At 45.9% G+C, this 24141-nt stretch overlaps 1 protein-coding gene and 1 pseudogene across 4 annotated transcripts in view; one reads left to right on the forward strand and one right to left on the reverse strand.

The window, feature by feature from the left end:
- Positions 1-22903, reverse strand: part of HIPK2 (homeodomain interacting protein kinase 2) — a 174160-nt gene extending 151257 nt beyond the window's left edge. For all 4 annotated transcript variants that reach the window (XM_066262437.1, XM_066262436.1, XM_066262434.1 and 1 more), the window contains exon 1: positions 22489-22903. In XM_066262437.1, coding sequence (XP_066118534.1) covers positions 22489-22507 — 19 coding nt within the window. In that variant the 5' untranslated portion in view covers positions 22508-22903. The remainder of the gene's footprint in view (positions 1-22488) is intronic.
- Positions 22904-23765: 862 nt separating this feature from the next.
- Positions 23766-23875, forward strand: LOC136327828 (U5 spliceosomal RNA; annotated as a pseudogene).
- Positions 23876-24141: the final 266 nt, after the last annotated feature.

The following is a 24141-nucleotide window of genomic DNA, read 5'->3' on the forward strand; positions in this document are numbered from 1 at the left end:
TTGAATTACAACTGTTCTCAGATCGCCAACAATGTTGCCTTTTTAAACAATGTTGCCTTTTCTCTTAGCGACACCAGACACCCGTAGGCACACATGCACCCACTCAGAAATTCTTTTAAATGTTCTCCAACCCCATCCACCCACCCACCCTCTCCCACACACACACACATCTTCCTTTGGCTGAACGGGGACTGAAGCCCAAGCTGCGGCTGGCCTCTTTCCTCTCTCCCTGCTTGCACTTGCTCCCAATGTCGGCCACTTCCCACCCAGTCTGTCCTCTTGCATCTCGAGGACACCTGCATAGGTGTCCCAGAGACACCTGGAATGTAACACATCAGAGAGCTCTTTACTCTCCAACCAATCTTGCACACGGCAAAATAAAAGTATGTTCTTTCATCATCTAGTGCCCCCCGAGTGCCAGATTCTGCAGGCCCCTCCTGGTGTGTGTGATGCCTGCCCCGTGCCTCCTCATTCCTCAAGGCGCCTGCCCTTCCACTCACCGCTCTCTCTTCTGCACAGACGCCTGTCCCCCTTGCTTCTGACCTGCTAAAAAACCAGTCTTCCAGAAAGCACTCCAAGCTAACGTACTGGGGTCAGGATTGCTACCCCTAACATCCCCTCCATACTCACGTCTTTAGGGTTCTTTTGCTTTTGAGGACATGATCCTCCAAAGTCATCTTCTGCAAAGCAAATTCTATTTCTCACTGAGTCATATTTCCCCACGGCAGAAAAAAACAAAAGCAATAAACTGCCAAGCACAAGGAGGACTGGCCGCACCTGCTCGGCTTAATGTGAGGGGCTGTCCTCAGACTTCTCAGGCTGAAAAGGCCTGAACTTCTGCAGGTCAGGGGGCCTGGATGACCAACGAGGCAGACATGAGCACAGGTCTGTCCCCACCGTCAGGAAATCAACTCCAACTTCCCATCTGACAGGAGGGTGTCTCTATGATTAGGAAGGCACGGGGGCGGGGGGGCACCTGTCCAAAGTTCGACCGCCCCTCTTTAAAGAAGGGCATGGCTGTGTTTTCTGTTTGTTCTCAGCTCAGCTACTGCCTCAAATGTTGCTAAAAGATGACTTTGGAGCATGCAGAACTCGGAAACAGTGCTACCTTCATGGAACAGAGGTCGCGGCAGCCACAGGCATGCCTTTACAGAGGCTCTGGGTTAAGCTGAGTGGCAGGTAGGAATGAAAACCCAGGTTCTACAGGAGCTCACCCGAACAGGCTGGCTTGTCAGTGGACCCGGAAATCAGATAGGACAAGCCACCACGGGAGACTACCTATATGTCTCACAGTTTGCTGACCAGCCCCGACTCCGTGACAAAGAGCACATGGCACTCACCTGAGATGGGGCGTGCAAGGGGGGAAAGGGGAAATGGTTGTGGAGAAAGATACCGAATGTCATGAGTGCTAAGTAAATTCCGTGCAGAAACCACGCAGAGAGAAGACTTTCAGCTCCGCGTGCCATTTCTTCCAGCCAGATCCCAAAAGCCTGGTGCATCATAGTAATCAGACTGCTTTCAAAAATATTCTTTTTAGGTCAAGCGCAATAGGGGAAAATGCAAAAGTAAAGCTTATGCATACCTATGACTCTTAGCACTTCTGAAAATCACCACGTTGGGGGCTGGAGGATGGGACATTTGTGCCCGTGTGCACGTGCACACACTGACCACAGCATGGCCCCTAGCCGCCTACCTGGACCCAGTTAAAAAGGTGAACCTGTTTCTTTAATTACGCCAGTCGTGAGATGGGGAAGGTGCCAGTTGAGAAAGCGTTTAAAGCAGATTGCCCCACTTAGGGAGATATGACTCTTGTAAATGAAGACTGGCACTTTTCCTGGACTAAAGGTTGCACTGAAGAACCAAAGGACAGGAGGGCAGCGACCCTGCCTATTGGGCTCCAACCTGACTTCAAATACAGGCGCCACCCTGGAGCCAGACATGGAAAAGCAGAGGACAGGGGGATCGTAGGACCCAGGCCCGGTCCTCAGTCCTCCGAGTCTCCCCGGACAGACAGCTGCAGAGTGTGGGGGGAGCTGCTAATGGAGGCCTGAAGGGAACAGCTGGAAAGAGGTCACATGGTACATCAGGTCCTGTCCTTGAATTTCAGGGCCAGTTTAGGAACAGTGGTGATTTCAGCCAAGTCTCTGGTAACAGAAGCTCAATGACTGCTGGCCTGTATAGCTTCAGGTCATGGACAGGCCCACCTGAAGCTTCCCTTCGTGGAGATGGAGAGAAGAAGTGGGTGAGTCAGGACACTCCTGCGGAGCTGAACCTGGAACCGGCGCTTCAGAGAAACATTCCTCCCTCTCTGACCACTCCATTCTCTCTCAGGAGAAACTGTCCAGGCCAATGTGTGCAACGTCCATTTCAGGACCCTACTCTCCAGCAGTCCCCTCTAAAGGTGCTCACCTTGAATACCCCAATACCGACAGAGTCATTGTTCCCCAGGGCCGCCCACGTCTGGAGAGATTTCGCCATTACCCTGTTCTTCCCCCAGTTTGATTAAATCTGCTCCCAGTGACTTTCAAAGCATTGGTTCAAGGTGGATCCACTACTACCTTTTATTTTTAATCCATCTGCCCTTCAGATATTTCTTCTATTTCATACAGGTAAACTCTTAATTAATTCCTTTCTGACAAATGTTTCCTTACAGCAAATGCATGTTCTGTGAACCATGCTCTCTCCCTTCCCATTTCTCAGGCTTGGACACTTCAGGGAAATCAGTCTGCCTCCCTCACCAACGAAGGGGTGAATCAGTGAATGAATCAATTCCCTTCCCTCTTGCTCTAACCCTCAACCCAGACATGCCTCATAAGGGTAATAATACTCATGCTACGAGTCACATATTTTGAACAAAATTGTGGCAATATAAAAATCCAGTATTGCCAGCCTCTAAGTCCAGGGACAGTGCCCAAAAGTGTGACACACACACACACACACATTCTTGCCTATTTCTATAATTAAAATATCTTTCTCATATACTGACCTTAAAGAGAATCATTTCTTACTCAGTATTAGTTTTCTGACATGTAATCAGTTCTCTCTTCCTATAAAATATATCTATTTCAAATATGCTCTCTCTTTAAAATAATTTTTTATTGGACCTTTTTTCCCCCCTTAGGCTTCTTTAGCTTTTGGGTCCACAATGCTCCAAAGCCATCTTCCATAAAGCAACTCCTGTTCCTTGCTGAGCCACATTTCTTCAGTGTTAGGTTCACAGCAACACTGAGCAGAAGGTGTAGAGATCTCGCACACACCCCTGGCCTTCACATATGCACCATCTATGCTCTTAAATATTCTTTCAGGCTAGCTTGAGACCCTTATCTTCTTTCTATTGTTAAAATGTGATCTGTGATCATACAAGCACCTGACAAAAGTCATTCTGGAACACAGCCCTCATGTAGAAGCTTACTGATCTCAGTCAAGACTCCCTATTCTCAGGCCCAGAACACCTTCACCCAATTTCTCTTATATATGTTAAACAAGTAGTCTCAATAACGATAAAACCATCCTCCTAAAAAGATAACGAGCCTCCTAGACAAATGTACTGGCAACTGTCATTCATTCTAATGTAAGGAAAAGTAATGTTAAGCATCACAAACTCTGTTAATCACATGAAATTGTTTTTATGGCGTTGTTGGATACACACATGAATTTCCTGGGGGTGGGGAGAGCCACTTTGTAATTATGTTTTGCCTAGGGGAAAATAAAAATTAATTCATATGTGCTAAATCACACTTTAACTTTAAAAAGTAGAGGTGACCTAGAACTATGTATAATATATCTAACTAGTCATTCACTAAGCAGTTACTGAATACCAAATATTTCCCAGGTACTGTAGTAGGCACTGGGCATTTAGAATCAAAACCCCATTTCCTGCCCTCATGAAATCTTACTAGAGTAGGTAGCAAAAGGCAATTAAATGCACAGAGAAATGAATGAATCAAAACCACAGAGGGATACCACTTCACACCCATGAGTACAGCTATGATAAAAAAAAAGACACGTGCTCACAGATGAACCTTGGAAACACTGTGCTGAGTGAAAGAAGCCAGATGCAAAGGGTCGTGGTTTATATGATTCCAATGACATGCAATTCCAGAATAGAAAGAAAGTAGTGGTTTCTAGGGACAGCAGGGAGGGTGGTAATGGGTAATGACTAGTAATGGGTACAAGGTTTCTTTTTGGGGTGCTGAAATGTTATAAAATTAGACAGTGGTGATGACTGCCTAATTCTGTGAAGCTCCTATAAACCACTAAACTGTAGACTTGCAGTGGGTGAATGATATCTCAATAAAGCTGTTAAAAAATACATATGTATTCATACATACAAACAGTCTTCATATATACAAACAACACCAATGGAAGACAATGAAAGACTTTATTTATAGGCATAAACTTCAGATATATATTCTTATATATATATCTACTATTAGATATATATATTTATATATATACTATATATATATACTATTATATATACAGAAAACTTTAAAGCATACCAGAAAAGAACACATGGAAATAAAGATTTTAGTTCCCCCTAAGCAATTTATATATTAAATGTGATCCCAATGGAAATACCAATAGATTTTTCTCTGAAATCAAGATGCATTGATTCTGAAGTTTATATGGAAAAACAAATACAGATAACAGCCAGGAAAACTCAGAAATGGAAAAACAATAAAGGAGAACTAGTCCTTTTAGATACACACATCAATAACAAATAATAGACTGTGACCAGGCAGTGGCGCAGTGGATAGAGCATCGGACTGGGATGTGGAGGACCGAGGTTCGAGACCCTGAGGTCACCAGCTTGAGTGCGGGCTCATCTGGTTTGAGCAAAGCTCACCAGCTTGGACCCAAGGTCACTGGCTCGAGCAGGGGGTTACTCAGTCTGCTGTACCCCCACAGTCAAGGCATATATGAGAAGGCAATCAATGAACAACTAAGGTGTCGCAATGCGCAATGAAAAACTAATGATTGATGCTTCTCATCTCTCTGTTCCTGTCTGTCTGTCCCTGTCTATCCCTCTCTCTGACTCTCTCTCTGTCTCTGTAAAACTAAATAAGTAAATAAATCAATAAATCAATAATAGACCAAGCAATGGAAAAATAGAGAGAGCCCAGAAATAGACCCCTAAGCCTAGAGGAATTTAATATAAATTCCCATGGGAAAAAAATACTCACTTTTTTTCATAAATGGTGTTGGAACAATTGAGTATTGGAAATACAAAAGTTTGGCTGCAAACCTCAGAACATACCCTAGTATGAACACCAAAGGAACCAAGACGTAAATGGAAAACATGAAATTACAAAGTACCAGAAGGAACTTAAAAACCTTGAAATAGATGAAATGTCTTTCTAACTCTGACTCAACATAACGAAGCCATAAACAAAATCATAAAGTGGATTAACTTAAAATTAAATAGACTTTTGAAGGGCAAAAGATACTACCATAAGTGAATCAAAACATATAACCAACTGGGAAAAAATACTTGCAACTCATGTCTCAGACAATATAGTAAGAACACTTAGAAATAAAGAAAAAGACCAAAATGTGTCAAGTTGAAAACACAGCTCACATAAAAATAAATATAAAATTACATTTAAACAAATGAAAAGATGTTCAGCCTCCCTTATAACAAAACAAATATAAATTAAAACTAAATCAAACAGTACTTCAAAAGACCATTTCTCACCTACCAACAAAAATCCAGAAGTTTTACAACAGATTCTGCAGGTGATTCTCTTGGGAAACAAGCATGTTCATATATTGCTTGTATGAGAACATATGGCACAAACCCTAAAAGGAAGAATTTGTCAAAATCTTTCAGAAATTACTGAAGTACTTACCCTTTGACCATACAATCCCACTTTATAAGATTCTATCACAGAGATGCACCATCATGAGTAGGAAATGACTTGTATATAAGGTTATCTATCACAGATGGTTTGTAAATAGCAGAGAACTGGATACAATCCAGGAATATGTTAATGTTTTATAATTACGGCATATCAACAAAATGGAGTACTTTGTGGCCATAAAAAAGACTAAAGATAATCTCTACGAACTAATATGGGGAGAGTTTCAGAGCATATTGTTAAGGGGAAAAAGTTCAGATGTAAAACAACACATATGGTATGTACGCTACCTTTTGTATAATTAAATAAGAGTACAACACACACACTTTGAATCTGCAAAATGAAAGGCACTAATAAAAATAATTACACTGGACGGAATGAAGTAAAAAAAATAGTAAGACTTCATTGTGGATACCTTTCTATACAGTTTAAATTTAATTATTTTAACTTCAAACATAAATGTAGATAACAAACCCCTATATACTTGTCATCTAGATCTAATATCAATATTGTTTTGGCCTTTCAGTTATGTAAATACATTACCTATTTCCAAAATACTTAATTAAAAAACAGACTACAAAGAAACTGAAAGATAAGAACCTAACCATATGTCAAACTGTTGATATAGTCTCTCTGAGGAAGAATTCATTTTCGGGGACTTAAGAACAAGGTTTTTAACTACACATCCTTAGCTAAATGCATTCTAGGGAAAAGACAAAAATAGCAAAGGTGTTAAATTTTCTCGATAGTTTCAATATTTCTCATATAAATATTTGTATTTTGAAACTTTATTCTTACATTTAAAGGTGAAAGAAGAAATCAAGGTTTTCTGTAATAGAGAAGGAGTTTCGTGATAAAATGAGGAAAGTGAGTGAAGCATCATATAATTAAAACCAAGTTGAACATGTCATTCTGAACTCTTTAATTTGCAACAATATATATTTTTTAGCTTTATTCCCTGAAATTCTTAAAAAACAAGTCACTTCTGTTGCAATAACCACCCCTACTTAGAAATTGTGGTCTCTAACACCACTGTCTAACACCATTGAAAGGTCCAGGACAGCCTGGGGGATCTCGTGCCATTTAGTGAGAAAAGTTTTCAAGAAAAGGGAGGTCCTGTCAAAAGGTCACTGCAGCTAGCTGAAGGGGCAGGGGTCTCACTGCCTGAACTTGTAACAAAAAGATTAATGATTAAAACATACCAAATCAATAATAAAAAAAAATCCATGAGTATATTATGAAAAAAAATAATAATAATTTCTCACTATTGAAAATGCTATTACACAATTCCTTACTTTGAAAATGAATGATTAAAGGGAGAGTATGAGCAAAGACCCTGCCTTTCCAGTAAGAACTATTATTTCAGGGCAACCAGACAGTCCCAGGAGATGAGGGGAAGCTCTACTTTAGACAAGAAATAAGGAAATAGAGAAACATTTTCCAAAACCTGATGAACATACGCATTCAGGCAAGAATTAACATTTGATGCAAACACATTTCGGGAAATAGTCTACTTGCCAAAGTTACACCACACAGATCACTTCTTGGTCTCAACAATGGAGGGTTCAGGCTGCCGGGGGTCAGTTTGAGCTTCACTAAGCACGAGTCACTGGGAGGTAAGTGAAGTGCACAAAATCCCCGCTGGAATATTCTAGCCAGAAGTGATGAACTTGAATCATCAAGCCTTTAGATACAGGAAGTATAGAAGATGGGTCATGAAGTGATGCCACCCGAAGGGAGCGACCTCACGCATGTAGAAGGGAAGAGCTTCTACAGGCAAAAAGACCATTTCTTCATTGAGACTGTGCCAGGCTGAGAAATGAAAAGGAAGTTACAGCCAGATGTCCTGCATGGTCCTCGATTAGACACCCATGTCTACAAACTGGCTTCAAAGGACATTCGGGGGCCAATTTTGGAAATCTGACAAGGAATGAGATAAACACTGGTTACGTGCAAGGTTGAAAATTGTTGATTGAAAATAGCGGATTGCAAAACAGTAACATCATCTGGGTAAAAAAGAAAAGGTATTTGGGTATTTGTACATATAGAAAAGAGATAGAACAGTGGTCATTTCTGGAGAGAAGAAAGGAGTGTGTGTGTGTGTGTGTGTGTGTGTGTGCATTTTGCTTGCCTTTATTTTCCAACTTTTTATAATGTACAAGTGGTGTCTCTATAATATGACAAAAAAAAAAGTTAGCCCTGGCTGGGTAGCTCAGCCAGTTAGAGCATCATCCTGATACACCAAAGTTGTGGGTTCAATCCCTGGTAAGGTCACATACAAGAATCAATTAATGAATGCATAAATAAGTGGAACAACAAATTGATGTTTCTTCCTCTCTCTCCCTTCCTCTCTCTCTAAAATCAATAAATAAAAATTTTAAAAATAAATACAAATAAAAAAGAAGTTAAATAAGGCTTTAAATTTCACTACTGCTCATGTATACAAGGCCACCTGAGAAACGGTGTATTATCTAACATACACTACGTGGTCTGTCCCTCTATAACACGCAGGGTCCTTGGAATAACTTGGGGACAATCTCTAATTTGGAACTTAAGTGCTAAAATAATTTTGCCAAAGATTTATCCCTAGACTATGGCAATGCTATAGGAAAAAACTAATATAGTACTAGTGAGGGTCTCAGAAAGATGAGGTGACAGTTTGAGAGAAGAAATTGAAGCCAATTTTTAAAAGTGGTGCCAGAATGCCTCCCCACGCACATTACACCCCACTTCCCTGTGTGAAAACAGTACCAGCAAAGTTCAAACAGTCTGCAGGAGAAAAGGGGGACTAACAGGCTCTAATACAGCATTTGAGTCCCAGGGAGAGAGCACTGAACTACATAGAGCTGTTGGCAGAGTCACCCTCTGACAATAAGGACACACGTTCGTGCTCATTTACAAACTCACTTATTGGGATGACTCTTCTTTTTAATCGTCACTCAGTTTTAGAAGATACACTGCATGCTCTAAATGGGTGACTTTTTCGGGTCTATTGTAACTGCATGCAAACATCTGTATAAACGAAACTACACTGTACAAACATTAGCTCACTCAGCTTGTCTGAAGTCAGCAGGAAAACACAGACAACGTTTCCATCTTCACGGAGCTGGCAGTCTGCGGGGGGGATGGCATGTGGAAAACAAATGCACCCTAATAAATGGTATCTCAAAACTCTTAAGTGTTGAAGGAAAAGAACGGTGTCCTGGGATCAGAAGAGGGATGTCTAGCTTATGCGAGAGAAAGTGACATTTCAGTTATGACAACCGAGTGAGTAGCAGTTAGCTGGGCAGGAAGACTGCTGGACAGTCATGGACCTGGAAGTGGCCGGGATGGAGCAAAGAGGGGAGGGCTGGCCCACAATGACATTGGGGAAGTAAGCAGGAGCTGTGCTGTAGCCACCATCGTCAGGATTTTGGATTTTATTCGAAGTGTGATGGGAAACAGATGGACATCTAAGTAGGAGTGATGAGATCTAATCTACACTTAACACCACCATGGAAAGAGGCTCAAGGCTCAATCAAGACTGAATGTGGGTAATAGGTCAGGGCAGTCAAATGAGACCTATGTTGGGCTTAGACTGGGCTACAAGGGTCCAAACTGCAGCCCAGGGGCCAACCCAGCCCAAAGTCTGTTTTTGTAAATAAAGTTTTACTACACAGCCCTGCCTACTCATTCATATATTATCTAGAGCTGCTTTCACAACCGCAATACAGTCCATCTGGCCCACAGAGCCTAAAATAACTGCTGTCTGTCCCTTTATATAATGGGTTTGCCAACCACTGGACCAGGAGATGACGTCAAGAAATGGATGGGTTCACCATATACAGGTGACCTTCCTTATTCACGGATTCTGTGTGAATTCACTGATTTGCTAAAACGTACTTGTAACTGTTGGCTTTAAGGCTGGAGCTCAGAAAAGAAGTCTAGGTAAAGATGTAACTTTGGGAGTCACTGAGACATAGAGATGGGGTTAAAAGCCCTTGAAAATCACATGTCCTCCAAGAGGGGTGAGCCTGCTCCTGAGAACAATTAGGAACTCAGCACCTTCTTGAATGAACAGGTGGGTAGCTTTAAATCTCTTTCTAGGTGGTTTGATCTGTTTAATAGAAGAATACTTTGGAGAAGAATGTAATCTGGCTTTATATAGACAGAATCCGATAGATGTTCCTATCCTTGACCCAGTGATTATACTTTGGGGAACCTATCCTAAAATTCAGACACCCATGAATGCTACATGGAATACCACAGAGAAATTATTCATGAGAGTAAAACCAGAAATAGCCTTAACATTTGGAAAATGTTACACTGAAAAAAAGTATCTTTTTTCTCTGTGATTTCTTCTATAGATCCTAAGCTTAGAAATTTCAACCCCTCTATACACTTAATAAAGATCCACCTCTATTTATTTCAAGCCTTTTTTAAAGAAAAGGGTTATTTAGCTTTATTTGCTAAAATACACACTGTTTCAGGGTAGAGGTTTTGTCTGTTTTGTTCACTGCTATACACCTGGTACCTAGGACAGTCCCGGGAATGTTGAATGTGCTTGACAGACTTCCGTTAAATTTAACATTTTAATCACGTAGCATTTATGCCAGTATAATGATGTGATGTGACAATACCCATTGAGATTTTTCAAACTGCTATCACATGGCCCCCTTCCTTTCCTATTTGTCAATCAAGTTTCCTCTCCCCACAGCTCTGTGGTACCGCCTTCATCACCATTACATTCACAGACAACAGGGCCTGAGTCTGCTCACCCATTCTGCCCTAATGAGGGGTCTGTCCCATTGTGCCCAGTGGGAAGAAGCTGCATGGTGTGTCTGCACACGTGGCACATAGCTAGCCTTCTCTACGCTTCATCATTCGGACCTCGCTATTCCACGCCCACCTGCTTATCTTTCAAGAAGACCAAGAGCGATCAACCAGTTTCTCAAATTTTCAAACATTTATTCAGATTTTACTTGAAACAATGAACACTTTCCATTTGGAGAAGAACGTATTTACAGATTTCCCTCCCTTAGCTAGCAGGGTTTGGGAACGTCCACCTTGTGGCTGCAGTCCAGTGGTCAGGGGCCCAAACTCCGGATCCAGGCTGCTTGGGGTCAGTGTCAGCTCTGACACTTCAGAGCGGTGAACCTTTCCTGAGTCTGCAAAACACAGCTGCGGCAAAACCCACTTCACAGCATCACCGCAGCCGTCAACGGACTGAACGTATGAACTGTCAGAACAGAATTGGCAACAGCCAGGGCTCGGTAAGAATTAGTTGCTACCATCTTTTTGTGTGTGTTTTTTTCTTAGAGGTCTCAGTAAGATTATGCTCAGATATTTTCTGTTTTGCTGCGCAGTAGGGGTTGGTGGCTCGGCTGCCTCTTACTGAGCCCCTCTTATGTGACAACCACTGGACCAAGTACCATGCACTCACTGTCCCATGATCCTGTTTGATGACAAGGAGGCCAGTGGGGCAGCAGAGCCTCGGGGACATGAGTGTGTGTGACACTCATACTCTAGCCTCATCAGTCCCCACTGCAGCTTCTCCAAGAAGGATCCCAATCATGTACCTCCATGTTGTACACTGCACACACTAATCTCACTCACCTGTGAGGGGCAGGGCAGCCTGCCAGGACAGGAGCAACGCAATGCTTTGGTAGCAGGTGGGGTTCAAGTCCTGGCTCTGCCAGTTTCTGCTTATGAAGACCTTGGACATGTAATTTAATATTGCCAAGCCTCAATTTCCTCTTCTGTAAATGAGAGAAAATCAGAGCTCTTTATGTTACTTAATAACATGTCATTATTGTGAGTGTGCTATCTGCCGGTTCTATTCCGGGACCCCAGGGCCAGGCAGATGAACTGGAGACTGGCTCTGGAAGAAGCAGCAGCCCCTACCTTCCCCAGCGGGCCCTGCACAGGATGGGGCCGTGCTTCTCCTGAGCCACAGGCAGCAAGGTGGCGGCTGGGGCTGTACACTGTCCTTCGGCTTCGAGGAGTCAAGACCACACAGGCAGTAGAGCTGCAAATCATGCTGATGCCCGGTCCCTGACTCTCCCACAACCGAGGAAATTTTTAATCAAGACAACTACCAGCTGATTTTCAACAATGACTGGTTTTTCATTTGGAATGCCTTTCTCTAGAACTGGGGTTCTCAATGAGAAATGCAAATTGTCGAGCCGACCTATGAAACAGAAACTCTGAAGGCAGCCGGCCGGCTGGCCTGTTTTAACAAGCCCTCCAGGTGACTGATGATCACCAAAGCGGAGAGCCACTCCTCCGCGTGAAGTTTCGTGTGAGAGGAACATCAATGGTGTCTGCACCTGCCTGCCGAGCAGGCAGCAGGATATGGGCAGTTTCATCAGCCCCGCTTTATGGAGCAACTGCACGTACAAGATCAGGGCTGAGTTGGGAAAAAGCAGAGGGGCGCAGAGGACCCAGTGAAGCAATCACCAGCCAGGACTTGTATTAACAGGAAGCATTTCAAGTCGCCTTTGTTGCCCAAGATTTACAGCAAGAAGTCCCCTTTCCAGCACTGCCCTTAGAGCAGGGCAGCAGGGACTCCGAGTGTGGACGCCAGTCCCACCCTTCCCCGAGGGGAGAGAAGTCCCCAGAGTCATGAGGTGTGCCCACTCCCAGACAATGCTCTGGGCCCCCGGAATCCCTATCCAAAGGGCATCACCAGGGCCTTCCCCAGGGCCTGTGGCTGCACCCAAGGGGCACCCCTTGGCCCACGGGTAGGTGGGGGTAGTCATAGATTGGATACACAAACCAGGGGTAGAAAGAACTGGTGTGTCACAGGTTGGGAGCTTTGTTTTGCGCTGTTGTTCCAGGACTCACAAACGACAAGGCAGGCCCTTCCCTTGGCTGTGTCGGTCTGTGTGTTCCTATACTTATCTGGGTGACTGTTCTGGACAGAGCTCCAAATAGGGTCTAATCTGGGGTCAGAATGTCATGCCTGAAAACAGGACGGGTCTCAAGTTTTGGTCATATCCATAGGGGACAAAATGACTCTAAAATGCACCTTGGGAAGCCACTTAATGACTGCAAAGGGCTCTGAGGTTCTGCAAAACTCATCACGACTGTACTGGTTTCTCTTCTGCAACTTTTTTTGTATTTGTTAATAAGCAGCCCATAGTGACAAGCTGTGAACTTTCTCAGGGAAACATAAGGAGTAACTTCCTAATAAAAGACTCTTTAAAACACTCAAGCTGAGGGTTTATAGTCTCGCTTTCCTGGGGAAAAAGAGACATCCTCCCTCAGGATGGGGTCAATGAGACACTATGGGCTGCAAGGGGACCAGGTGAACCACAACCCAGTAGCCTCTTACAGGTCTGGGGGGAAAGCCTACCAACTCTGCAGAACAAGTATCATGTACTGCTAACACCAGCAAGCTTTCCTGACCTTACATCACCGCCACAAGCGGTGGGAGTAGAATGAAAAGGAACAAATACTTAGTGAACCCCTGGGTCACCATGCTGATGAGTACTCTGCGCATACCCTCCTTCCTGTGTGACCCCAACAACAGACCAGTGCCGTCGCCACTCCGCATGGCCTCCCAACATGGTTCGCCTCTGGCCACCTCGTTTCTTCTATTACATCCTGGCCAGGAAAAATCACCTTGTTCAAGCATCATTTTGATCCTATTAATCCCCTCTACACCATAAAATGTCCCTTGAATTGGAACCCCTTTAAAGCTTTCAACAACTGATCCCACTCACTCACTGTTCTCATCTGGTCTACTCTGCGCTTACTACTCCAGCCAAGCAAGGATTACTTCACAAATGAATGCCATTATGCACTCTGCGTATGCACCTTGTTAAGCCAGAACAAAAGCTCTGACTGTTCCTGTGGTCTCTTCGTACAGGAAAACCTCATTTATCCGACCTCCTTGGAAAATCTGCTGCTCCGCAAAACTGAGCTACATAAATGAACTCCCTTTCTTCCAGAAATGTAACCCTTTAAGCAGCCTTGAATTCGTTTTTTTGTTTTGTTTTGCAGTAAGTCATGGTATAATCAAACGAAAGTTTCTTTATTTTAGCCATTTTCTAATGGACGCATTTCTCTAATACATTAAAGAACCTCCCAGTCTCAGTTCACAGAACCTAATGAATATCGATTAATCTCGTCCTGATGGTGTGGGTCATGCTTAATGACTAATAGTAATCATACTCGCTGGAGCTGGGAATGTAAGTGGATCAGGGGTAAAACCAAACACGCATGTGTGTGCGTGTGCATGTGCGTGCGCTCTCTCTGTCTCACCTCTCCTCACCTGTTTCGAGTCCCCCTGAATTGTACTGTCCTACAAAAGCTCATGAGATCAGCCTAGATTCTCGTGAGTAGGTGCAATTACACAGAACTCAGGAGGCTGTAACTTACTGCTTTTCTGCATAATTTCAAGAATTTATAGGCTGACTTTTGTGTAAAAAAAAAAAGAAAAAGAACACACTTCCACAACCAGCAATCAGCCAGAGTTTTCCAAATTCCCTTACCATGTGACCTTCGACAGGATTCCAGGGCCACATACCATGGACAGGTGCTTTTTCAATGCTATATAATGAGAAGTTCTTTGCAGAAGTGGCATGAAGGATCCCTTCTCTCACAAGCCCTTGGGAAAATCATTTCGTACTGTAACAATTCCATAGGCTGAATCAATGAGGTAATATTGATTGATAGGGAGGAAAATGGTAAAATTGCAGGAACAAGCCTTATTTGATCAGGATGCCATCTGTAACTGCGTGAACCCGAAGTGCTTCTCCTACCCAGTGCTGGGGCGGGTTCTGCAGCGATCGCTCACAGAGGCTGGACAGGGGAGAACGCCCTTGTCCACTCCTATATCAGACTGCATTCGTGTTGTGACAACAAAGGTTTTATAAAGTTTACAGCGTTAGCACACGCAGGAGTGAATCAATCTTAATTCTGCGTAAACACAGTGGCATTGAATAAATCAGAACCTACTAGAGCAAAAGGAGTTAGGCAAGAATTGCTAAAACAGACCACTTTCAGAAACACTACAAATCTGTTCAATGCCATGTTTAGAAATAAGTGGCTGTAAAACCACAAAATTATTTTTCTGTTTCAAAGGCTTGCTCCCCCTTTTTCTTTTAATTGGCAACTACATTATATTAGCTTTCTTTCTAATGGCAAAGTCATCCATCAGAGAATCACAAGTTGAATGGCTTTGTTCATCATGTCTTTTTGCCTTTTCCATTGGCTTTGGACCAAAGGGAGAGAGAGGGAGAGACTCCCACTGCAAGTCTGACTTGCAGTAACCACTCTAAGGACACCTTGCTTACTTGCACCAGAGAACCTGGTAAAACAGGTATGGCTTTAGCTGACTCAGAATCTGTAAAGACTTTGACAAACTGTCCTGCCTAAGTCTGGATGAACTGATCTTACACTGAATCATCCAGACTCTTCTGTGTGCTCTCTCCTCTTGCAAGAAGAGTTCAACTTTCTTATACTTATGTCCTCTGTGTTGTTTGTCAGACCTGCAAGAAGAAATGAAGCCTCTCAAAGAGCCGGAAACAGATGGGTGAACTTCAAAGTGAAGAAGCCTAGATTTGAAGAGCAAGCAAAAGATGGCATTGTTGGGGTGATGGGATGCTTAGACATGAGGACAAGAAAAATACTCAGGCCCTGGCCGGTTGGCTCAGCGGTAGAGCGTCGGCCTAGCGTGCGGAGGACCCGGGTTCGATTCCCGGCCAGGGCACACAGGAGAAGCGCTCATTTGCTTCTCCACCCCTCTGCCGCGCTTTCCTCTCTGTCTCTCTCTTCCCCTCCCGCAGCCAAGGCTCCATTGGAGCAAAGATGGCCCGGGCGCTGGGGATGGCTCTGTGGCCTCTGCCTCAGGCGCTAGAGTGGCTCTGGTCGCAACATGGCGGCGCCCAGGATGGGCAGAGCATCGCCCCCTGGTGGGCAGAGCATCGCCCCTGGTGGGCGCGCCGGGTGGATCCCGGTCGGGCGCATGCGGGAGTCTGTCTGACTGTCTCTCCCCGTTTCCAGCTTCAGAAAAATGAAAAAAAAAAAAAAAGAAAAATACTCAGGATAGAGCATGCGTCACCAGTCCAGGACTGGTAGAATGTCAATTATTACCTAGATACTACATTAAAGGAAGAGTCAACTGAGCAAACATTTATGAAGCACCTACTAGGTTTAAGGAGCTGCACACCTGCCATGGGGTAAACAAAGATGAATCAGATTTGGTTCTTGCCCTCCAGGGGTTCACCATGATGCAAGAACCCTGAAGTCAGTTTTCTTGTATATGCTGCACTAATGAGACCATTATTATTGAAGAACTGTATTCAGTTTTGATCACCACCATTTGTTCTTTTTTTTTGTTTTTTTTTGTTTGTTTGTTTGTTTTTTTTATTTATTTATTCATTTTAGAGAGGAGAGGAAGAGACAGAGAGAGAGAAGGGAGGGAGGAGCTGGAAGCATCAACTCCCATATGTGCCCTGACCAGGTAAGCTCAGGGTTTTGAACCGGCGACCTCAGCACTTCCAGGTCAATGCCCCATCCCGCTGCGCCACCACAGGTCAGGCACCATTTGTTCTTAATGTGGAGAAACCAGAGAGTTCAGAGGAGGAAGAGGACACAAAATCAGGCTCTGTGAGGACAAAGCTAGAGAGACCCAGTTATCCTCAAGTACCTGAAAGGTGTTAGAGAAAGGAACTGAAGTAAAGGAGAACAGGTTTGAACGACAGCAGGCAAGATTTCAGGCCAAGAATTTCTTGACAGGTTAACAGAACTCTGGAACTGGTCACTGAAGGTGTTCCTAGAGTGGCTTTTTCCTGGGGAAAAATAATTTCCGATGAACTGATAATTTCGAGTCACAAACATTCACCTTCCCAAAGGCAGGAGGGTGAATGACATTCTCCCAGGATCCTCTCATGCTCTGGGCTCCCTGCTCCCTAAAGACAGACGTGGGTTCTTCCTCAAATCTCTTTCTCGAGTCATCTGCTGAGTGACCACCCAATCTATAGCACCTCCAATAAGTACCACAAAACTACCTGAACACAAGCTCTCAGCCAGGCAGCAAAGCCAGATATTAATCCTCCAACAGCTGCTTAGGATGCAAGGATCCATTCACCATAGAATCTGGGATGCTAAATACCACAAATTAAAAGTCTCCAAGTGGCATGTGCACGTTAGAAATATATCTGTATTTATAAGGATATAAAATGTTAAGCAATGAAAGAAGATGATGAAATGTTTTACAAATTAGAGGTGATAGTTTCTAAAGAAATTTGTCAGAGATATTTTCTACATTCAGAGATACTTTTTTAATTCCAAATAAACTATTTCAAGAGAAAACAGGGAAATGGGGTCTTCCCTTGACACCTTAGGAAACATTAGCAGGTGAGAATTAAGAGCTGGAGCACACACATACAGGTGAGAAAGCATTCCATCTTGAGTTTGACCATGGGCTGGTGAGCCCATAGTTAGCTTTGACTCACCTGCCATGCTGTCTGGACTCCTTGAGGACAGGGACCCTCCGTAAATGTTTGTTAAATGAGTACATTAAAGCAGTGCCCTGTCTGTCAAGTAGGATGGCAGCGCCTACCTCGTGGGTCTGTTAGGAGGACAAGTGAGTTAATGTGGTAGAGAGTACAGCACAAACTAAGTGGGGTCTAAGTCACAATCACCTCTATGAACTTCAGGCATGTCAGTTTCTTTTAGAGGAAAAATAAAGACCTTCCAGGTTTTCAATTCTTTTCCTTTTTTTTCCCCTCCAATAGGGTATTTTTGTGTGTGTGTGTGTTTTTCTGAAGTTGGAAACAGGGAGGCAGTCAGACAGACTCCCGCATGCGCTTGACCGGGATCCACCTGGCATGCCCACCAGGGGGCGATGCTCTGCCCATCTGGGGTGTTGCTCTGTTGCAACCAGAGCCATTCTAGCGCCTGAGGCAGAGGCCATAGAGCCATCCCCAGCGCCCGGCCAACTTTGCTCCAATGGAGCCCTAGCTGTGGGAGGGGAAGAGAGAGACAGACAGGAAGGAGAGGGGGAGGGGTGGAGAAGCAGATGGGCGATTCTCCTGTGTGCCCTGGCCGGAAATCGAACCCGGGACTCCTCAATGCCAGGCCGACGCTCTACCACTGAGCCAACCGGCCAGGGCTCCAATAGGGTATTGACATACCAAATGGACTATTACAAGTATGGGCCTTTTAAGCTCACGCTCTGTAGTGGTTCTACAAAGTCTGGTGGCATTATTCTGAATCCTGTCTTTGACAGCAATCTGTAAGTATTTGAATCGTCATCCTAAGACTACCAGAAAGCAGTAGCAAATTGGGTGTTCAGAGAACAATACGAAATGTTCACATATCATATACCCTCTTGATCTACCCTGCTCAGTTCTACCTAAACCTCAAAGGTGGTGCCCCAAGACTGATCTTTATGAGAGGAAGGGAGAAGTGGAAAAAACAGACAAACAGAACACGAACATTATGGGCAGCTGTAACTTACATAAAGCACCACATTTCTTTAGTAGCAGAATGATGTGTGAGTGCGGGAGGAGCGGGGCAGTGCTGGCTGGTGGGTGGGCGGGGGCCTCCCATCTGCGGAGTGAGCCAACCTCCTTTCCCTGCCTGCCACCAGCCCGGGTTAGGAACTAGGAACGGATCCTGATTAAGGGCAAAGGTTGTATCTTTCAGACTTTGGGACACTTTCCCAAAGGCATAGCTGCAGTCTCTGAAACTCTGTTCTGACAGTGTGTTTCCTCATCTTTTAAAAGTGGCACAGAATGTGCCACTGCAGATAAGAAATTCTCTACCTGCCATCAGCGGCAGCTCAGTGGGAACCCAGGGTCGGGAAAGGTCACAGAGAGGGATCAGAAAAGGCTCTTCCTTCTGTGGCCAGAGGGGGTTTATTGTTGCTGGGTGCCCAAACTGGAAAAGGAATGGCAGGAGATTAATAATTGAAAATGTCGCTATTGGCCTGACCTGTGGTGGCGCAGTGGATAAAGCGTCGACCTGGAATGCTGAGGTCACCAATTCGAAACCCTGCACTTGTCTGGGCAAGGCATATATGGGAGTTGATGCTTTCTGCTCCCCCCCCCCCTTTTCTTTCTCTCTCTCTCTCTTCTCTAAAATGAATAAATAAAAAGAAAAAAAAATGTTTTAAAAAATGTCGCTATTATTGGTTTTTCTAAACTATTTATGGGTTATTCTTTCTCTGGAGTTGTCATGTCTGTAAGCAGCTCAAAAGACAGAGGGGTATAACACGCACTGAGAAAATGCCTACTAGCCGGGCACTGTACACACACTTGTTTCTAACTGGGAGAAGTTTAGTAACATGCCCAGAATCACACAGCTAGACTCATTCCTCTGATTCAAGTATTGCACCACACTATCCTGAACTGAGGGCAATGAAAACAATATTTATACTTACTCTTTCAAAAACATAAAACACAAACACAAGATATTTTAGAACATGTGTCATCAGATCATTTTAATGTAAGATGATTCAGAATCCAATTTCTTAGTAGGAGGCATCTCGGGGGGGGGTGTTCAGGCTCATCTGATGATCAAATTCAGCATTTTTGGGGGGCACGGGTAAGCCTGACTTTTGGGTAGTCTGACTGGGTAAGCCAATGCTCATCGACATGGCTCAGCTCAGGTACAGAACATAATTCACTGTGAGTTTAGGACCCTCAACTTTAGAACCTGTGGCAACATAGACCTTTGCAGCTGCCCTTTGCACGACATATCGAAAAAAGCCTGGCTCAGCAAGCTGGTGGAGTAACCAACAATTGTGAGGCAAATGTTTCACCTTCTAAAGAAAATAAACCTTTTTAAAGAAGTCGAACTTAATCAGTACCAAGCCACTGAAAACTAATGTGCTATTTATAAACCTACCCTTAGAAGCAAATTGTGGAAGACTGATTACACTTTGCCACCCAGTAATTCACATTATCAGACATACCCTGTTTGGAGAACAGCATCTCTCTTTAGCTATCTGCCAGTTCAGAATGCCCCACATATGCATTCAGGCCTTTGCCCAGTACCCCTGGGGTGACTGCACCCCATCTGAAGAGATGCGTAAGCTCCAGGATTACAGCCGAAATGCTTCACCTGTCATTCTTCGTCTCCTGAGAAGAATCCCAGGTTCGATTTTTTTGGTAGTTCAAGAACCATTAGAAATCACTCTTCTTGGAGAATTCCACAGGAAAAGCCCTGCTTCTTCAGGACACACATAGGGAGCCCACGTGTCCTGATTGGGGTATGGTAAAAAAAAATCAGGGACACTGAATCCGGCAGATATCGCCAAGGAGGGGAAAAGGAGGTCACTGGAGCCTCAGAAGCACATCTTGCAGTAAGTGAACGGAGGCTCCAGCAATGCAATCCTTGATTATAGAGGCCACCTGTCTGTTTTAGAGCATGACCAATAGTTTCTTTCGATAAGACCCAGGCCTGGACTTGAACAGTGATGCTGAACTGGTGAAGGGGAGGGGAGGAGAGGAGAAAGAGCAGGAACAGAATTATAGAGATGCACAGAGAGACTCGGCAGGATCAAAGCACAGGAATAATTAAGAGAGCACACAGACAAGACCGAGGGAAACCCAGGGTTCAAAGAGGCTGGCCAGGGAGATCACCTGGGACAGGGAGAGAAGGCTTGCAAATAAAAACTGCCTGCTCCTTAGACCTTTGAGGTTGCCAATTATTCTTACACCATAACACCCTGCACGCCCACCATCCTTTATCTGGTGGAAAGCATTGAAGGAACACGGTAGTAAGAACAGGAGTGCCCAGTCTTAGCCTCAGGGGTCGGGCCTACATTCCACACTGATTTAGAATGAAAGGAACAGGAGGAGAACAGTGCAGTGCCCAAGATGGCTTTCTATAAAGTTGACAAAATACATCCCAACCCACATACCCAGCCCCTGTGAAAGGGAAAGCAGCCGGTTACTATAGTTCTGAATTCAATGCCAAGTTCCTTCTCTAATGCTCACCCGGAGTGTCCAGCAGAGGGAGTCTCAAGGAGGTACTTAATAAAGAGAAAATTGTTTCATTTTAACACTCCATACAGTGGGAGCATTCACTGTAGCCCCCTCCCATAGACATGGACGAACAATGAGTGCCCAACACGGGTTCTCCTAGCATGTTCACGGAGCCATGGGCTCGTTCTGTTCTGCGTGGTGGAGTGATCAGAAATTTCGTTTTGTTTTGTCGAATGGTTAAATGGACCTTGTGTTCTTCAGAATCAAAGAGGAAAGCCCCTGGAATAACATCTCTCTGTTGCCTTCTAAACAGCCCCTTTGTTTCCAAGAGAGTCTGAAAAAAAATATTTACAGTCCATAGGTTATTTACAGCCTCGTTATCCCAGGGCCTGGCTGGTAACTTTATTCCACCCAGAAACCTAATTCATTTCGAGTCCTGGAACTAATAACAGATTTTCTTTTCAGATAAGTTTTTTTTTTTTTTCTTTTTAAATCTGCTTCTTACAACAGAGATAAAACTATTAATGTGTTCCCTGTTTCATTGGCCACCACTGCTCTCTGGGGTTTATAAAAGGATTAAAATCTCCTCTCCTCACCCCTCCTCTCTGCTCCACAGAAACCCTTTCCCCCCTCTCATTTGCTATTTCCCCCACAGAATATCTGAACAAAACCGAAAGAAAGCCAAATGGACTGACGCTAAAAAGTATGTAAAGGCTGCTATTCCAATGATTTCATGAGAAAAACATTTTCACGATGAAAAGACTGAGGGGGAAAAAAAAAAGAAAACACAAAAACCCGGGCCCACTTGGGTTTAAAATTCCTCCTACTACCAGCACAACAAAAGCACACCGAAGTGTAAAAAAACTTAGTTGATTTCTGGTTTGATTTCTGGCTGGAAGCTGACAGAATAGACTGAAGCAAAACGGGAGACGAGAGGGGGTGCAGGGGACACGAAGCACTTCTGCCCTGCGTCGTCTTCCTTCTTTAAAGACAGTCAAATCGGAAAAAGAAAAAAAGGACCCAACGCCAGGTGAAGGTGCACCACGCAGGGTTTACCCAGACTGATCGAGGAAAAAGAAAAAAAAACCCGTCTTGGCCGCCTCCCCGACTTGAAAACCTAAACTACATTTTCCTTTTACACACGCTAATGCGGGGAGATTTTCGTCTATTTCATTGTTCTGCCCGGGTCTGACAAGGACTCCCCCCACCCTGTCTCGTCCCCTAGCCCCGCGCATTCCGATTCCACTGCCCCCCGAAATCAGAGGCTCGCGGAGAATAAAGGAGCGTGGGGTGGGAGTGGAGAGAGTGGAAAGATCACCCAAAGGTAATCTTCGGGGAACGGAGGAAAGCTTTCCTCCGCATCACCTTTATTTATTACAAATAAATAAAAAGCACAGTCACGGATCGGTCTTTTCCCAGGCGTCCCCTCCCCATTTCTTTTCTTCGGGCAGGAGCCCACCCTCGTACACACTCCGCGCTCCCCCCCACCAACGCTGGAAATAAGATCCTGTGAAATTCCGGATCCCGGTCGTTTTCTGGGCGCGAGAGGGGGAGCCGGTGGCAGCCCGGGGGTGGGGCGCCGGAGGCCGGGCTCCCGGGGGCTGCGGACCGGGGGCTGCCCGGCGAGGGGCCGCGGGCAGAACAAAGCTGCGGGGGCCGCGGCGGCGCGGGGCGAGCGGGGTCGGCGGCCGGGCTCCCCTTACCTTCGTACACGGGGGCCATCGGAGCCGGGGTGTCCGCGATTCATGGCAACGGAGAAGGGAACGCGGCGCGCGAGCTCGGCCCCCCCAGCCTCAGTCGGAATCTGCCATCTTGAGCCTGTGTCTCCGCTCTCGGCGCAGCCGGGGCCGCCAGCGCCCGCATCACCGCCTCACTTGGCCGGCGCCGGGGGAGGGGGCCGGGCGCCGCCGCCGCCGCCGCGGCCCGGGCCCTGCGCGGGGGTCTCCGGGGCGGCCGGGCGGGCGCAGCGGCGGAGGCCGAGGGGCCGAGCGGCCGCGGCCCCCAAGCGGGTCCGCGGTGGGGCGGGAGCCGGGGAGGGCAGCGCGCGGCCAGTCCCCGGCCGGAGCTCAGCTCAGCATGGCTGTGTGTGGGGGCTTCGGCAAAAGTTGCACGGGAGGCGGAGGAGGGGCGGGAGGAGCCGGGAGGAGGGGCGGGGGGCGGAGGCCGGGGGGCGGGGAGCGGCGGCCGGGCGCGAGCGAGCCGCGAGCCGCGAGCCGCGGAGAGCGGAGTCCGCGCGCAATCGAGCGCCGATGGCACGGATGCGAGGCGGGGAAGGCCGAGCGGAGGGCAGAGCAGCGGGCCGGGCCGGGGGGGCGGGGCCGGGGGGGTGGGGAGGGGGCGGGGCCGCGGGGAGCCGCAATTAAATGGAGCGTAGCCGGCTCCCGAGCGCAAGGTGTGCGCGCAGTTCAGTGCGGATCAGCGAAGGGGAGCCGGTCCGCGAAGGAAGCAGCCAGAAGTTTGCGCGCGTGTGCGCGCGTGCTGGGGCGGGAGGGCGAGCAAACGAGAAAAGGGGCGCCCCCTGGTAGAGTGTCTGCCTCTGTCGCACCTGCTTGGCGCTCCCTGACAGAGGTGCGGAAGGAACGAGTGAGGGAGTGAGCGCGAGCCGTCCTCGGAGGGAGGATGAGTGAGTGGAGGAGTTTGCAATCCATATGAGGTCAGAGAGGCAGAAGTAATTCATTCCGTGCACGTTTAAGAAATGCAGCACCTGGTGATTGTTGAGTTCCTGCGGGAACCTGGTTTCCACGCCGCCCTCACGTCCACAGTGTCCTTAGGGACTGGCTCTTCCATCACCTGCTCGGGTGCTTCCTGCCCACTCGTTCCCAGGCCTCTGCTCTTCTCCACACTCCAATCAAGGCTTCAACTATACCTTCTGCAAACTGTCCCCAGCCCAGAGCCTCCCCAGGTTCTCGTCTGCAGCCCCCTTTTGGATTCTTTGACAGCACGCCCTCCCATAGCCTTCAGATTAGTACTAGAGTCTTCCATACTCCGGTCTCTCTTCAAAGCGTATACATCGTTTGCCTTTTACTGAAGATTTCCGCGGATATGAAACTAGTCTGAGTCTTTATCCAATTTTTTGAAGTCTTGAAGGCTTTTGAAACTGTGAATCGTGACACAATAAGCAATCATTAAATAAACTTGGAGGGTGGCAATGAGCTTTTAAAAAATGCATTGTAGCCTGACCTGTGGTGGCGCAGTGGATAAAGCGTTGACCTGGAATGCTGAGGTTACCGGTTCGAAACCCTGGGCTTGCCTGGTCAAGGCACATATGGGAGTTGATGCTTCCTGCTCCTCCCCCCTTCTCTCTCTCTGTCTCTCTCTCTCCCTCTCTCTCTCCTCTCTAAAAATGAATAAATAAA

The sequence above is a fragment of the Saccopteryx bilineata genome, chromosome 2, assembly GCF_036850765.1.
Source record: "Saccopteryx bilineata isolate mSacBil1 chromosome 2, mSacBil1_pri_phased_curated, whole genome shotgun sequence".
Lineage (NCBI taxonomy): Eukaryota > Metazoa > Chordata > Mammalia > Chiroptera > Emballonuridae > Saccopteryx > Saccopteryx bilineata.